Source organism: Sander vitreus, chromosome 10 (genome assembly GCF_031162955.1).
Source record: "Sander vitreus isolate 19-12246 chromosome 10, sanVit1, whole genome shotgun sequence".
NCBI classification, from domain to species: domain Eukaryota; kingdom Metazoa; phylum Chordata; class Actinopteri; order Perciformes; family Percidae; genus Sander; species Sander vitreus.
This window is the reverse complement of record NC_135864.1, coordinates 18,839,122-18,855,345: the sequence shown is the minus strand read 5'-3', so window position 1 is coordinate 18,855,345 and position 16,224 is coordinate 18,839,122. Positions and strand designations below refer to the sequence as shown.

Genomic DNA, 16,224 nt, shown 5'->3' with positions numbered 1-16,224 from the left:
AACATCCTATGGACAGATGAGACAAAGATCAACTTGTACCAGAGTGATGGGAAGAGAAGAGTATGGAGAAGGAAAGGAACTGCTCATGATCCAAAGCATACCACCTCATCAGTGAAGTATGGTGGTGGTAGTGTCATGGCGTGGGCATGTATGGCTGTCAATGGAACTGGTTCTCTTGTATTTATTGATGATGTGACTGCTGACAAAAGCAGCAGATGAATTCTGAAGTGTTTTGGGCAATATTATCTGCTCATATTCAGCCAAATGCTTCAGAACTCACTGGACGGCGCTTCACAGTGCAGATGGACAATGACCCGAAGCATACTGCGAAAGCAACCAAAGAGTTTTTTAAGGGAAAGAAGTGGAATGTTATGCAATGGCCAAGTCAATCACCTGACCTGAATCCGATTGAGCATGCATTTCACTTGCTGAAGACAAAACTGAAGGGAAAATGCCCCAAGAACAAGCAGGAACTGAAGACAGTTGCAGTAGAGGCCTGGCAGAGCATCACCAGCGTCTGGTGATGTCTATGCGTTCCAGACTTCAGGCTGTAATTGATTGCAAAAGATTTGGAACCAAGTATTAAAAAGTGAAAGTTTGATTTATGATTGTTAATCTGTCCCATTACTTTTGGTCCCTTAAAAAGTGGGAGGCACATATACAAACTGTTGTAATTCCTACACCGTTCACCTGATTTGGATGTAAATACCCTCAAATTAAAGCTGAAAGTCTGCAGTTAAAGCGCATCTTGTTCATTTCATTTCAACTCCATTGTGGTGGTGTATAGAGCCAAAAAGATTAGAATTGTGTCGATGTCCCAATATTTATGGACCTGACTGTATAATGCAGTGCTATAGTATGCTTAACACCACCTAGACCAGCTACAACATTACACAACTGGCCATTTTCACAAGTACTACTCTAGTTTTAAGTTTTTTAAATACTTTAGTACATTTTGCTGCCGGTACATCTTTGTTTTTACTTAAAGTAAAGAACTTACTTGGCTTGAAAATGTCTGCTTAATTGAATTTATATCAGTCTAATAAAGGTTAACAATCAAAACAGCACAACACAGGCATTTTACAGGTAAAACCTTCACTTATTTTATAGCAGTGCAATTGAGATAATTATTTATGCTTTACATTCCAGAAAAACTGAAAATGTTTTAAACTGCAGGATTGTTTGTTTGTGATGTTGCTAATAAGATCATTGAAATGACAAGTGATCTGACGAAATGAATTCTGAGGCAACTGAAGGAAAAAATAGAGGACATTGGCAGAGCAACAAAACCACTGTGGTGATTATTGTGCTTTTCTCAAACTCAGTAACATCTCAGTTTCTTGATGGACAACAGAACACGACTTTTATTCAAAATGTACCTCAGAAAGTCTGGCACCCCAAAACGTGCCCGACAGTGAGAAGAAGAAATATGATTTTAGTTGAAACCACGCAAAGGAGGAAAAGCATTTAGACTTTCTGGAGTCTCAGCTATGGGATGAATAGGCTACTTCCCCACAAAGATTTCAGAGTTGTGCAATGTTGACAGATACTGTGGGAAATGTTCCAGAGGAAATGCAGATTGGACATTTTGTGAGGAGAAGAACTTAAAGGCAGCACATTTAGCCCAGTGAGATACAACAAAGAAAAATGTAGTTTAAAAATATCTGGCACCACATCATAATCTCGTAGTATATAAACAACTTTACATTCTGGAGTTGCAATTGTAAAGCTTCATTCATAGCCGCTGCAGTTTTTCAGTGATTTAATTTGCAGCTTTTGCATTGATTGTCTCATTTGCACACAAAAAAAACACACAACACATATATGAAATATTGATGTACTACTAACTACTCTACAACATTCTAGCGAAAATAAAGATAATTCTTGATTTATATAATGACATATACATTATTAGACATCCCACTTGTATCTCACTCAGATGCAAGCACATTTGAAATGTCTGTGAAGTCACACACATCTGCAGTCTGTATCTCTCACATAGCTTATTTGTTATTCTAAAATCTTCGAACAGTTGGCAGTGTACGCTGACTGCTACATATAGACCTCGGTAAAGCTTACATCCTAAAACTCGTCTAACTCTACAAGAAATGACAAAAGAAAAAAGCTTTCACATTGTCAAACATGAAACATTGTTCACCTGGTCCATAATGGATCCACAGATTTCCCTGCTCAGTTCAGTTGTATTCCTGCCTTTAAATCACACTGAATACTGCTTAATTAATAAGATTGAAGTGGACCAATCACATGTTGCCACCAACTGACAGATGCTTTAAGTGTGTCACAACAAATTCAGCCATACCCAAAGCACAGATCGATTTAGCATGTTAAAAACAAGGAAAAAAATCCTTGCACTGTTTGCATGTTCAATTGAGGTGTTCAGAGAATAAAACCTAACTTGTCTAGAGCACATAAAGATGAGTAGCTCACATAGCTGTTGTTGTTGCTGTTGTTGTTGTGGATCTAGTGTTTGTGGCTGTTGGGTTGCTTCCTCTGAGAATTGCAATAAAATGATGAAAAGGAAGTGAACCTGCTGACAAAAGTGACTGAAACCTCTACAGATAAAAAAGACATTTACCGTAATGGGGCAGTAATAAACAGTGTACAATATATAGTTAAAAACACTCAACAGCTTATCCTTTGGATAACAGATTATACCTCAAAGAGCTACACATCAGAAGGAGTTATAAACAGTATGTGAGGGAGAAATGTTTAGGATAAGGTACAGCTTTGGATGCTTGAGCAGTTTGTTGATGTGTTCCCTCCTTTCATGTCTGCAGTCGGTGTTAGACGTGGCAATTTCTAGTCATGGTCTGCAAAAAAGCAAGTCACATGTTTGCTGCAGCTGCTTGTCTGTCTGGCGAGAAGGAACAACAGGCAAAAAATAGCTGTGAAGGCGACTCTGCGACTGTCTGGCGGTTTAGAACAAGCTGTGGTATACTCTGGCCACGAACTACAGCGGATCCCGCTTTCCTGATGCTTGTTGATGAGTGATTGATTTACTGATTGATTGGCGGTTAGGGCTTTCAACAAAATTGGTAGTTGTTGGTCTTCATCAGAGGCTGCTCCTCTTCCTCGTGGTCACAAGACCGGTCACAGGGGCCGTCGCAGCACTTGGGCTCGTCACACACTTCACCCTCTGTGACCTGCTGCTGCACATTCTGGTAGATTAGCTGTGGAGAGGAAGCATTAGGATGGTGAGACTTGATCCAAGAAAGCCAAATCTTGGCATCATCTGAATATTATGGTGTGATAAGAGAATGAATTCTTGCATTCAAACAATATATGTACTGTATATAGTTCAAAGAAAGTGTGTATATCCCTTGGGAAAAGCACCCACATTAGATGTTATCACAAAATAAATCCAATTAATTTAATTGATTTTACAGCCCAGCTCAATCTGTTTTTTCTTAGGGGTAATTCAAAATAAAAATGGAGGAATTCCTGAGGACATATTGGCTGGAGCGACACATGTTTTGGTTTCATGGATAGTTTTTGGCAAAGCCAGATTGTAGTCAGTGAACTCTGCGTCACATATAGACTATGAACTATGAAGACATAAGAATGGACCAACAGATCCCATTGCTCTGGACGGAGACCAGTGAAGGCCATTAGAAGCACTTTTCCGGTGATGGCTGAGCGTTACTGCGCAGCTGCAAACTGAGCTTGCCAACGTAGATGTGACGTGAGCAACCTGTCTGAAAGTTGTAAGTCTTCTGGTAGCTGTGCCAAGAGAAATCTCAATCATTCCGAATCTTGCAGAGACAGAGAGCGTAGGTATATGTAAGGAGATAACATGGACACAGGCTAATTACTGCTAACTAAAATGCTAGTTAACATTAGTAATTAAACTTAAACAGCTAATGTAAGTCGAAACTGCCTGCGAGCTTCTCCTGTACTATACGGTAATTCCTCTACTATGCGACAGTAAGTCCCGTAGGTACAAGGTAATGGAGCCTTTTATACATTGTCGTGTTTCTTTAGAAATAAACAATGGACAAATTAAGTCTTTAAACGCTTCAGATGTAAAGTTATTCGTTGTCAAAGTGACGTCAATGGAATGCTAACGTCGGGTGATCGCTTTGTAGCATCAAAATGGCGCCATAGGAGGTTCGAGCTCTGAAGCGAAGCTTACCCCCTTGGCGTCACACTTACCAGTTCCTGCTCAGGTTGGTCCCCGAGTAGTCTTTCTATCATCTGAACGATCTTGCTAAACGTTGGACGCTCTGTAGGCTCCAGATTCCAGCACATCTTCATGATCATGTAGCTGAAACAAAAGTGAACCATACAAAACAGATTGGTTTTTTTTGTCGGTTCCCTGGACAAAAGAAATATCATTGATGGTATACATCTTAAGAGGGTTTATATCTCAAACTGTTCTCGATTTTCACTTCTCAAACTTTGTGGTGTAAAATCAGGAAACTGTACAAAGCCAAATTAGACAAATAAGGAGAGGCTTGGAGGTGGTGACGCAGTTTGATAAGAGAGACTCGTTCATAAGAACCCCTGACCCTCCAGTCTTATTTTGCTGCCGTGAAATAGCAGTTACATGGCTTCCTAGCTTTGAGATCATGTGGCTAACAGGCAGAACTGAGGCCTTATACACAGCAGAACACCAGATGATTAGGCCCTGACTCAGATTCAGTCCCCTCTGTTTCCACAGTTATTCCGAGTGGTGTGACAGCCATGCCAAATCAGCACACACAGATGTTAGGGCCCTCTGAGATACTGGGAAAAACACTTTTTATTTTCTCATTTCTGCTTGCCAAGTTTGGAATTAGGCTTGATATGTTTTGGGGTTAGATAACCCGAAGCAAGTAAATTAAAAACAGGAATAATGAAAGTACTTCATGAGGTTACCTCATATGTCTGATATGAATTCAGATGTTAGATAGAGCGGAAGACTGGCAAAGAAATAAGGGATCTTTGTTCCGTTGTGATGATCATTTGGGAAGCACACTATTACCAACGTTGAAGTCAACTTGGGATCAACTATTTTAATAAATCAGTTATTGTTAAAACTTATATCAAATCTACCACCGTTCCTGTCTGATAAGCTGAGTGCTAACATTTTACCAGCTGATAAAAAGGCAACTCAATTGTAAAAACCCAGCTGATAGTCACTTGATACTCCAGCAAGACTCAACTGATAATCAGGTGACAGTAGTAACATTGGCTGGACAAAGTAAAGTGTTAAAAAGGGGGAGGGGGGCAGCAATGATCCATCTGTGTGAACCAGACTTTATGTTGCTGGAGGGTCGAGCTTACATCTCAGCTGGGGCAAAGTTTGGTTGGCACATCTGGTAGCCACGCTTAACCATCTTGTAGAACCTGGAGTCCACAGCCACACTGGGGTAGGGGCTCTTGCCTAATAGAAATTAATATACTGTAAGTTTAGCAAGCAAGTCATGAAATAAATGTGTGTGAATGTAGGGTACATATACAGTATGCATGTGTTCTGACCCAAAGAGAAGATCTCCCACAGGAGGATGCCATAGGACCAGACGTCACTCTGGACCGTGTACACACAGTCAAAGATGCTCTCAGGAGCCATCCACTTCACTGGCAGACGGGCCTTTACACACAATGTAAAAAGCACAAATAGTGTTTTTTATTAGTCTATAACTATATATATATATATATATATATATATGTACATAATATGAAGTAAACGTTAGCTCTATTCTACTCAAGGGCTTACGTTGCCCTTCACCACGTAGTTAGAGTCATTCATGATGTCACGTGCCAGGCCAAAGTCACAAATCTTGGCCACTCTGTGGTTGGTCAAGAGGACATTTCTAGCAGCCACATCTCTGTGAATGCACTGAACACACACACACACACACACACACACACACACACACACACACACACACACACACACACACACACACACACACACACACACACACACACACACACACACACAATTAGTCTCTGTTGTAGTCAACAGAGAAAAACATCAAAACAAAAAGATCACTGATTGACTCAACAGAATTTCAATGTATGAAGAATGTAATGGGAAATACCCCTGCTAGCCCCCTTCACATTATACGATTTTACACTTTAATTCTTCGTATTCTATAAAAAGCCATACTTTTTCATGCAAATTTGGTTGCTTTTTTTCTGAAATCCAGTGGGGATTTTGTTTATTGTGTGGGTAATTCCCACTCACTAGTTACAACACAGCAGCTGCTGCTGTAAATTATCACAGTCATGTTTTCTGTTTCAGATGTGTGTTCACTGAGATCCTTTAGTGGTAAAATTACTCACGTTTTTGGCAGCCAGAAAGTCAAGGCCCTGAGCAACTTGAAAGGAAAACCTCAGCAAGTCGTCAATGTCCAGCGGCCAGTCACCAGTCTCCTCACACACATAGTCTGTGGCAAGAATCAGACAGGAATGATGTGACTCACACCCAGGGTCAGGAAGTAAAGAGGCTGATGCTTGTTATTAGCACACTGCTGCATAATGGATTTGTTTTAATAACATCCGCCAAGGATGTGATATTTTTGGTGCGGTTTGTTAGTTAGTTAATGTGTTTGTCTGTTTGTGAACAGGATTACGTAAAAACTCCTAGCCTGATTTTAATGAAACATGGTGGAAGGGTGAAGCATGGGCCAAGGACGAACCCATTACCTTTTGGAGTGGATCCGAATCACAGGGCGGATACACAGAATATATTTCTAACTCTTTTAACATTGTGAGACAGGGCATGGCATGGGTGGAGGTCTTTGCTTTCTGAGTGCCTTCTAGTTTAAACTGGAATTGGAAAAGAAAGCTTTTTACCTGGAGATGATTCCATATTCGCCACCTGGCTGGGTCTCATCTCTAAGTAACTGCTTGAAGGTGTACTGGAGATCCCACTGTCACTGTTGGATGGAGAAGACAAGAAGAAGACAAGAGAAGAAAGACAGAGTGGGATGTCAGAGATTGAATGTTTTTTTTTTTCCACAAATCCGGCCTCATCAGACTGCACATGTCTGGTGACATACCTTCGAATGAACTGTTTCTGACTGCAGATGTTCTTGTAGTCATTAGAGTCCTCTATAACATTTGGAACGTTCATAACAAAGTTCTCAAACGTCTCTGCCTTCTGGCGAAGGAAGTTCAGGAGGTCACCGAGGCTGCAGTACTCTGTGATCACAAGCACCGGTCCTGATGAGGAGATACACCATGTTATGACCCTTTCAAAAAAGAAAATGTGGTTGCATGCAAATTACTTTTACTAGGTTTCTGTCAACTGGATGACTTTCATAAACATGTTTTTACAATGTTCTAATTTCATCCAGCATTATACAGAATGGATGGATATGAATGGACAGGATGCTGTCTGACCTCCATAGGTGCAGGCTCCCAATAGATTGACAATGTTCTGGTGGTGTCCCAGGTGGCTCAGGATCTTCAGTTCAGACATCAGAGCTTCCCTCTCATCCGAATGGGCACTGGCTGCAAAAAAAATAACAGCACCCTTCTATGTAATCATGCACAACAAATCATTTAGGATTTCACTATATCCTCTGACTCGCTCATGTTAAAAACAATCTCTCTGTTCAATCCAAGGTCTTAACATCGGCTCACCTTTTAACATTTTCACAGCTACACGCACCACATTGTCTTCCTTTCCCAGACCATAGGCTGTTGCCTCAACGACTTTTCCAAAAGCTCCTGCACCAAGGATCTTCCCTGATTGGATAAAAAACAACAGGCATTTTGAGTATAACTCAAACCAGGGCTGTTATTCACAGTCAAACTTCAGATTCTCTTTCGGATTCTATTATGTTCATATTCACTATTATATTCCCTTTTTTTCATGAGCACTGAACAATTGTTTCATATGTGAATGCATTTGAGTCAATTTAGGATAACACAAACACTATGTCACTTTACACACATACATTGTATTATTTTTATCCTGTGTACATTATTTTAAAAGCTTTGTATGTTTACTGTCAGAGTTTTGTTTTTGCACTGTATGTTGAGGCCACGTCTAAGATGATTTTCTGAATCTGAATCTGAATGGTGCAGACCTAGCTTCAGTTTGTCTCTCGGGAACTCCCACTTCTCATTGTAAGGCAGCTGAGTGGGGTCAATGAAGGTGTAGTTGTTTCCATCTCTTGTCTCAATAATCTGCCAATGGATCTCACACCTGGGTTTCTGAAGATGAAAATAGGAGCAAATGGTAGAAACCACAACAACAAAACCACTGCAACAAAGTATGGATATACGTCTAAACACTATTTTACAACTTCTGCACTGTAAACCCAGATTTATTTGTAATTAAACTTTTTAGTGGTCACTACTTATTCATTCATTCATGTTTTGTTAAAAACAATATTCATTTCTAAATCACATTAGTTGTTTTCTGTCCTAGTTAAAGTCTTTTTTAATAATGTTATGTTAATGTTTTGGGTGTGCATTTATGATATCTGGCTTTTAGTTTTGTATGGTTGATTCAGTGTTCATGTTTATGTACATTTATTGTTGCACCATGACCGAGACCCGGATGGGGACTGATGGGGTCTGGGCAGTTAAAAGATAGTCACATTGACAAATTACAATCTGCATATTGTCATCCTTTCTGTTTTAATGGAACACATGTATTGGATGCTTTATTCTAAAAGCTGAATTATTATTAAGAAAAAATAATTGTCACAAGAATGAGTTCTTTCTGTAGTTTCTTAAAGCGTAACTCTCGCCAAAATGCAACCTAGGGTCTTTTTGTGAATGTACCCGGGTCAATCTTTCGTTTTAAAAGCATAATTAAGACAGAAACGCCACTTTTAAGATTGACCGTATTTTTGTTTTCGGTCAAATGGCCTTTTGAATGGGAGTGCTAGGGCACTACTATGATCGCATCAAAATAGCTATTTCTTAACACTAAGAAGGCTCGACACAACATGAAACTTTGCTCGAAGTATCACCAGGGGCTCTACACATGAACTCGAGCATTGAGAACATTGTTTGTGTACCCAGAGTTTACTAAAAAGAAAGGTTTTGAACAAGTCACTTTAGCAGTTGGTTTTTCCGCTCGCCGCCATCTTGCCAGTCAAAAAGTGTCGATCTCTGAATGCGAATGAACGCATCTATTGATTTTAGTATTGTTTCTTATATGAGGCTCCTTTTTCAACTACAAGGTCAATATTGTTTTACACTAACAACAAAACAACGAATTATCCGTGCATTTATATGGAACTAAGCTTTAAGAGCTTTCCATCTTTACTCTCCTCCGTGTTACGTCGCATTCGGAGATCGACACTTTTTGACTGGCAAGATGGCGGCGAGCGGAAAAACCAACTGCTGAAGTGAGTTGTTCAAAACCTTTCTTTTTGGTAAACTCTGTGTAATGTTCTCAATGCTCGAGTTCATGTGTAGAGCCCCTGGTGATACTCTGAGCAAAGTTTCATGTTGTGTCGAGCCTTCTTAGTGTTTTAAAAATAGTGATTTTGATGCGATCATAGTAGCGCCCCTAGCTCTCCCATTCAAAAGACCATTTGACCGAAAACGAAAATATGGTAAATCTTAAAAGTGGCGATTCTGTCCTAATTCAGCTTTTAAATGAAAGTTTGACTCAGGTACATTCACAAAAAGACCCTAGGTTGCATTTTGGCGAGAGTTAGGCTTTAAGTAAAGCTTAATGTTTTATATTTGTTATCTTTTACTTTTACTAATGATTTTTAGTTATTTTTAGTAATGACTACTAATGTATCTTGGATTGTCTACTGCATCAACTTACTGCTCTGTGGTAATACAACTTGACATGTTAAGTGTCACCTTGTGTAAAAAAATAAACGGTTTAAGGCAACGGGTTTCCACACAAATTTCTATTAAAGTCAACTAATTTGGATAACAGTGTGTATGTGTTGGTGGTTAAGGATGTAAGTACACCATACCTGCTTATATTTGTATAACAGAAAAACCAGTAGCAAAAGGAGGATGGCCAGAATGCCGGCTGCTCCAGTCAAGGTGGACGTGAAGAGTTTGTCTGCACAATCAGAGAAAAATCAATATTAACTCAGGATTTGACTCACGCTCTAATATCCCTCGGAGGATTTTGCACACTGTTCGCATTTGTATAGTTTTATGAAATGTTGAGTTACACAAAAAAACACAATAGAATTATGCAGTTTTAAAAAACAACTACAAAGGGATCTGCTGACCATGACAACACAATTTCCCAAACATTGGATTTAGTTTGAGCACCATATAACTGTACAACAGCAAATTGAGACTAATGATAATCAAATGATCCGATACTCACCAGAAACGTCCATGGCAAAAGTGTCGCTGCTGACGCCGACAAGGTTGAAGGCCACACACTCGACTGTCATCTTCCGGCTGGATGGCCCCACGGTGAGGACGCTCTCCACCTCCACGGCCCCGTACTCCTCCCTCTGCACCTCCACTGTGGGTGCCTGGAGCGGGATTGCCAGCTGCAGCCCTGTGGTGTTTTCATTGCATCTGCCTCATTGCAGAACATACACAGTCAGACAAAGACCCCACTGTTGGGTGAAAGAGTCAGCTAAATGGCTTCAAGTTAAAGCACAACACAGCAAACTTAATGACCTTTCTTCTGACTACTGTTCCCTGTGCAATAATACTTACGTAGGCCATATCCCAAAACACTGGTACCAGATGATTCTGGGAGCAGGATAGCCAAATGAGGTGCAAGTGAGTGTGGTTATGTTTTCCCATCTGACCACAGCAACGGGTCTCTCTGCCAGTGAGGAGAAAATGAATGTAAAGAAAGGCCAACAGCAAGCATCAGATTTATGAAGATGTATTTTCCTTTTACCTAAGAGAACTTAACCATGCAACAACACTATGAATATGTTTACTGATTTGATTTGCATTTACTATGTCACTTACGATACATTTGAACTTGGAATGTGATAGATGCATTGGCCAATTCGCTCCTGGCATAGAAGGTGTATTGCCCCTGCTCCTGTGCATTCATTCTCTTCAGCTGCAGAGTAGCATGGTATCTAAAAAAAAAAAGGAGAAAAAAAAGGATCTTTAAACTAAGAAAAAGAGGAATCCGAAGTGACTAATTCTGCGGTTTGAGTTCAGACAGTTCCGATGTATCATCGCCAAATACGTCAAGAAATAAAAAGAGAACACCACTCTTCCCTCTAGCATGACCTGAGGAATTATAATGACCTTTGGGTTCCCAGTGAAATTCACCTGAAATGCACCGACAGCATTTTTCAAATCCAGAGTAGCCCCTTATTGTAGTACTTTTGATTGTTTTTTTTTTCACATTTAAACTGTGCTGACATCTTGGAGCAATGAAACAGACATGGTGTTGTACCTGTTGTTGTATCTGATGAGTTTGTGCTCCTGTGTGGACGTGTTGGGAGATGTTGGGGTGTGCCATCTGTGCTCTGTAATGTGGGGGTACGCTTCTATCAGCACGGCGAGCTCCAGATCTTCTCCCTCGTTCACCTCCACTGAAAGACCCTGGTGGGCCAGTTTAGGGGACAGCTGGGGCAGCAGCCTGATGTAGGCCTTGTCTGTTTAGAAGAATCAAATTGTTTTAGTGGTTGAGAATGTTTCACACTTTTCAATAAGATACATAGCAGCAGGAGTGATCGTTTCTGTGGCTTACCTACAACCAGCAGGTATGTCGTTGAACTGTTCACCCCTGCTTCATTAGTGCCAGTGCAGGAAATGTTTCCTGTGTCTGCAAGGTCCGCCGCATGGATGGTCAGTATGCTTTGTATGTCCAGGCGATTTGCTCCACTGGAGCGAACCTTCTCCTCTATCGTTGGTTTCTTAAGACAAAAAGAGGAAATAGTTCAATTTAGGATTACCACAACAATCAAGAAAACTTCTAAAAGAAATGCCTCATACTGACATACTGACCGACTTGGTGGTGTATGTCCAGGTGACATTGTAGTTGAAGTTGGGGTTGTGTGTTGTGCAGCGAATCTTGAGTTCCTCCCCAACAATGCGCACATATTCATCAGTCTCTAAGAGGACATATGGAGGGAAACGAAGCTCTAGAGCAAGAGAAAATCATAAATGAGTATCGGACTTGATGCATGTGTCACTTGAAATGACTATGACAGCTTTGGGTGATCATTCCTAACAACCAAGGGGGGCTCACTCTGAATGACGTTGATGGAAAAGGCTTTGGAGGTCCTCTCCACTCCGCTGACTTTGGCGGTGCAGACATAGTCAGCATTAAAGCGGGGGTGAAGCTTTTGGATAAGAATACCACGGTGACGGTAAACTGTGTAGTTCATCCCTGGCGGCACAGAGGTGCCGTTGTCCATGCGCAGGCCCAGGTCTGTGGCTGCTGGGTCAGTCAGCAGGCAGGGCAGCAGATAGTCCTCACCCTCCTTCCGCACCACCCGCAGGGACGTGCTACTGGTCCAGAACACACGGTTTGGATCTGGTAAAAGAAAAAAGGGAAAATAATGTGAGATTTATACTGAGGAAATCTAATAAACAATCACACAAAAGTATAACCAACCAAGCACTTACAACTTAACATTAGGAAGATTGTCCTACTGTTCTTTTCTCACCTTTTACGTACACATGCACTGAGGAGGTCAGTTGCTGTGGCCCAGCAGTGTAGAAACACTTGTATGTTCCAGTGAACTCTGCAGAGGGACGGTCCACCTTCAAGGTGCGGACGTTCCCGTTGCCCTTGGACACGAAGCGTCTGTGTTTGGCTAGCCTTGTTTGCCAGTTTACAGGCCTGTCACCCTCACACCTCAGATCCAGAGGGGTCCCAGGTCTGACCACCACCTCAGAACTCTCCACCACCTTGGAGTTGAACTTGATCACTGGACGCCTCCATTCTGCTGAGAAGGAACAAAATTATGAATGTATCTGTTGACTTTTTGAGCAATGGAAACACAGTGAGAGAACTTAATCAAAAATATTATTTGTTGTTGAAGTGATTTTTGCTCTATTATGTTTCCTTGTTGATTAAGATTCTTTTTTAAACGGAGAACCCCTGGAGCTGTCTCGCCTGCGCTATGATTCAGATCTATTTTAGAAACAATCTCGCGGATTCAGGAAACAGATTGAAGACTTGGACCCTTATAGTATCCCTCAATCCTTCTCACTTCTGCTTTTTACAGTGTCAACCTCAACACTGGAGATAAAAACATGTAAATATGAAAAGCTTCACATCTGTTACTGTTGTATTTTTACTTAGGCCCTCATGTTTAACACCAAAAACAACAGAAGACACATATTCAAGAATCTTAAGCATGGAAAAGGGAGTAATATTTCTTAGGCATCTTTAAAGGGAGCACAAAAAGACCCAACCCCTCAGGGAGTGATGGAGCTTTAGTGATGAAGCACAATGCTATCTTTGATGACTTTGTGGTGTATTTAGAAGTTTTTGTTAAAACAAGATTTTCTTTTGGGTTAGACCATTTTTGTGAAAACATCAGAGAGACTGACATGTTTTTCCTGTTAACCTGAAGCTTTCTCTCATTAAGTGTACAGTCTACACTTTCACTTAAGGTTATAAAAGTGTCCATGCAGAGGTTTTGTGTTTTGAAGCTTGAAGCAGAACTGAGATTCCATGTTCAGCATTTTCTTCTATTCACCACAACACACAAGATAATGTAGAGAACAAGGAATAAAAATGCAGTTTGAAACCAATCAGCACTTTAGTTCTGAACCTCCTGATTTTGGGTGTAAGCAGTTGCCTTTGCCTCAAAGTCCCTGTTCAATCATCTGAATGAACTATTCATCCAACCACAAAAGGACCCCAATCACACCTCATACATCAATTAGCCATGAGTAAACCAAACAACAGATGCGTGGTTGTGCTCAAAAAGACATGCAATAGCACCATTTGTTGTTTGGGGGGTGATATTCTATACATACATATTCTATACATACACACACACACACACATATATATATATATATATATATATATATATATATATATATATATCCATGTGGTGTTCAGTGAGCCAACAATGGAAAAAAGAGAAAGTAAGCATGTGTTAGATCTCACTGTTTCTCAGCGCCTCTGCACTGACCACGAGTTATTCCGTGAAATGTCTGATAAAGTCATTATAGCGTAATACACGAGAAGTCATGTTTGAGTATGTATTTTTTGGGGATTTTATAATAATTTGTCAGTTGTGGTGTATAGAAATATGTCCTTTAAAGAATATATCTTATTGCAATTGGATTTAACCCTCTGATGCATGAATTATGAAAGCCTGAGTCAAAAACTGTTTTAATGTGTTTTTACTCGTCTTAGGGCAAAAATATGATTTTTTCAGAAAGTTACAGACATGTCCACTACACTGGACTACATGCGCTTAAGCACTCAACATAAACGGTGTAAACTTAATTCAAAACATTGATTTAATCCCAACCTTTTAAAACTTTTTACATACTCTCTTTCTACCCTCTTTCACTTATTTCAGATTATTTAAATCCAGAGTTGCACTACATGTAATTAAACTGTAGTGTAACTTAATTTTGCAGCAGCTTGCTGGTAGTTCATTCATATTTGCATAGTGATACAAGTAGTACATTACTTTGTTGCCGTTTCTTGTTTAGCTTACTACTGAAACTACGATTTTGGGCCATAAAAGGAAAGGAATGTTTTTTTTTTTTTTTTTATTTTACTATTGCTCCTCTACTGTAATTGAGCCCCCTTTGATCAGTCCTGCACCGTTTTTCTTTCATCCTGACTGCTGTGAAGACATGCTAGCAATGCATTCACCAGGCATCCACTTTAGTTAAGGACAGGTTTAGGTCTCACGGGTATTCCAGGAAGCTCACCTGTGAAACATATTTGGCTATAGTTTTTAATGTTTTAAATGTGTAAAGCTAAACTTGAATATATTAGGTGTCCATTTGTCCGACATATTGTTTATGCTATTTATTAACAAATGTTCAGAGTAGTTGCTGCATGCTATTTTAGAAGTTACCTGCCTAATTTAGTAATCCTGCTTGGTGCGATCCCCAACTTTAGTTTTTGGTTTCTGACTGAGGGAAAAACCAAAGCTGACATTCTTTGCAATTTTCCATGAATAGTGGTGTTGATTCTTTTGGTTTTAATGAACAAGTGAGTACTTACAATAAACTCAATTGAGTGGCATTTTTTTGCTGGCATGTGATTTTTTTGTTTGTTATAATTTTATTTAATAGTTTTTTTTAAAGTAGTTTGAACTACTTATTCTAAGTAGCTTTAGTTAACCAGACTAAATTTCTCCCTAGGGTAGATTTGCTGTACAGTAGTTTACAGTAGCTTTCAAAGTAGCTCCCCCAACACAGCTGTCAAAAAAACAAACGAAAAGACACTAACTGGCTACAGCTGTAGATTTAGCAGGCAGTCTCGACCCTTACCTGAAGCAGAGGCCACAATCCCCAGCAGCAGAGCGAGGTAGGGCTGCATCCTGGATCAACTCCAAACCTGCAGTTTGAATCTTGAGGTTATGCTATGAACAGTCTTTTGTTGATCTGTGGTGTTGGAGAGAGAAATGAAAAAACCACCCTTGGAGTTTTGCTATCACTCATCCCCTTCATCAACTTCTCTTTTCTAATGGTCAAAGCAGCTTTGCCTACAAACACGTATCTATGCAGAACACAAATACATTTACATTAAAATCAGGAAACAGACTAAAATACTTTGAGGAAGCTTTTCATGATTACAATTAGACACCTCAAAACACAGCTAATGTGTTATACATTATGGAAGCATCACTCATTTATTTCAAAAGTGCTCACCAGTTTAACAGAGGGGTGTAATCACTTCCCTGGGTTTGATGTTTCCAGCATCCAGAGATACACAAGAGTCCCTTCTTCCCCCTTCTGCTTGTTTACAGTCTCTTCACCACTGAAGTCACACAGCAAACATAAAATATTTCAGATAGCAAGTGGTGGTGGGTGGAGGGAACTGGTTGTGTGTGTGTGTGTGTGTGTGTGTGTGTGTGTGTGTGTGTGTGCATGTGTGCGTGCGTGCGTGTGTGTGTGGGGGTGGATCAGCATATCACGCTCAACAAATTAATGAGCCAGTTCCAATTTGTCACAGAAAGGCGCGATCCTCCCGAAAAATCCATTGCGGTGAGACTAATCACCTCCAGCACTGCTGGAGCATGGCTACAAGGCTTTTCAAGTGTGGACTCATGGGAGAGGGAAGGGAAGTAAAAGGGTTCTCAGAAATCTGACCTAGGAATCAGCTAAAGGCACTGAGAGATATAAGAGTGTAGTATGGTA

At 40.3% G+C, this 16,224-nt stretch overlaps 1 protein-coding gene across 4 annotated transcripts; it reads right to left on the bottom strand.

The window, feature by feature from the left end:
* Positions 1 to 2,574: 2,574 nt before the first annotated feature.
* csf1ra (colony stimulating factor 1 receptor, a) lies at positions 2,575 to 15,902 on the bottom strand. Of its 4 annotated transcripts, none has more exons than XM_078260734.1 (22): positions 15,736 to 15,902; positions 15,355 to 15,421; positions 12,546 to 12,827; positions 12,125 to 12,412; positions 11,881 to 12,017; positions 11,624 to 11,789; positions 11,327 to 11,528; positions 10,885 to 11,000; positions 10,621 to 10,732; positions 10,277 to 10,476; positions 9,909 to 10,000; positions 8,046 to 8,172; positions 7,597 to 7,701; positions 7,354 to 7,464; positions 7,011 to 7,173; positions 6,805 to 6,887; positions 6,292 to 6,395; positions 5,720 to 5,842; positions 5,482 to 5,593; positions 5,287 to 5,386; positions 4,174 to 4,285; positions 2,575 to 3,191 (listed from the first exon to the last, which is right to left on the bottom strand). In XM_078260734.1, the coding sequence occupies exons 2-22, from the start codon at positions 15,401 to 15,403 to the stop codon at positions 3,045 to 3,047; spliced, it is 2,931 nt and encodes a 976-aa protein (XP_078116860.1). In that variant the 5' UTR covers positions 15,404 to 15,421; positions 15,736 to 15,902; the 3' UTR covers positions 2,575 to 3,044. The 4 variants fall into 4 exon arrangements, with proteins under 4 accessions (XP_078116860.1, XP_078116859.1, XP_078116862.1 ...); XM_078260733.1 differs by having other exon boundaries at positions 15,355 to 15,468; positions 15,736 to 15,901; XM_078260736.1 differs by having other exon boundaries at positions 12,546 to 12,824; positions 15,355 to 15,468; positions 15,736 to 15,901.
* Between the last annotated feature and the right edge of the window lie 322 nt (positions 15,903 to 16,224).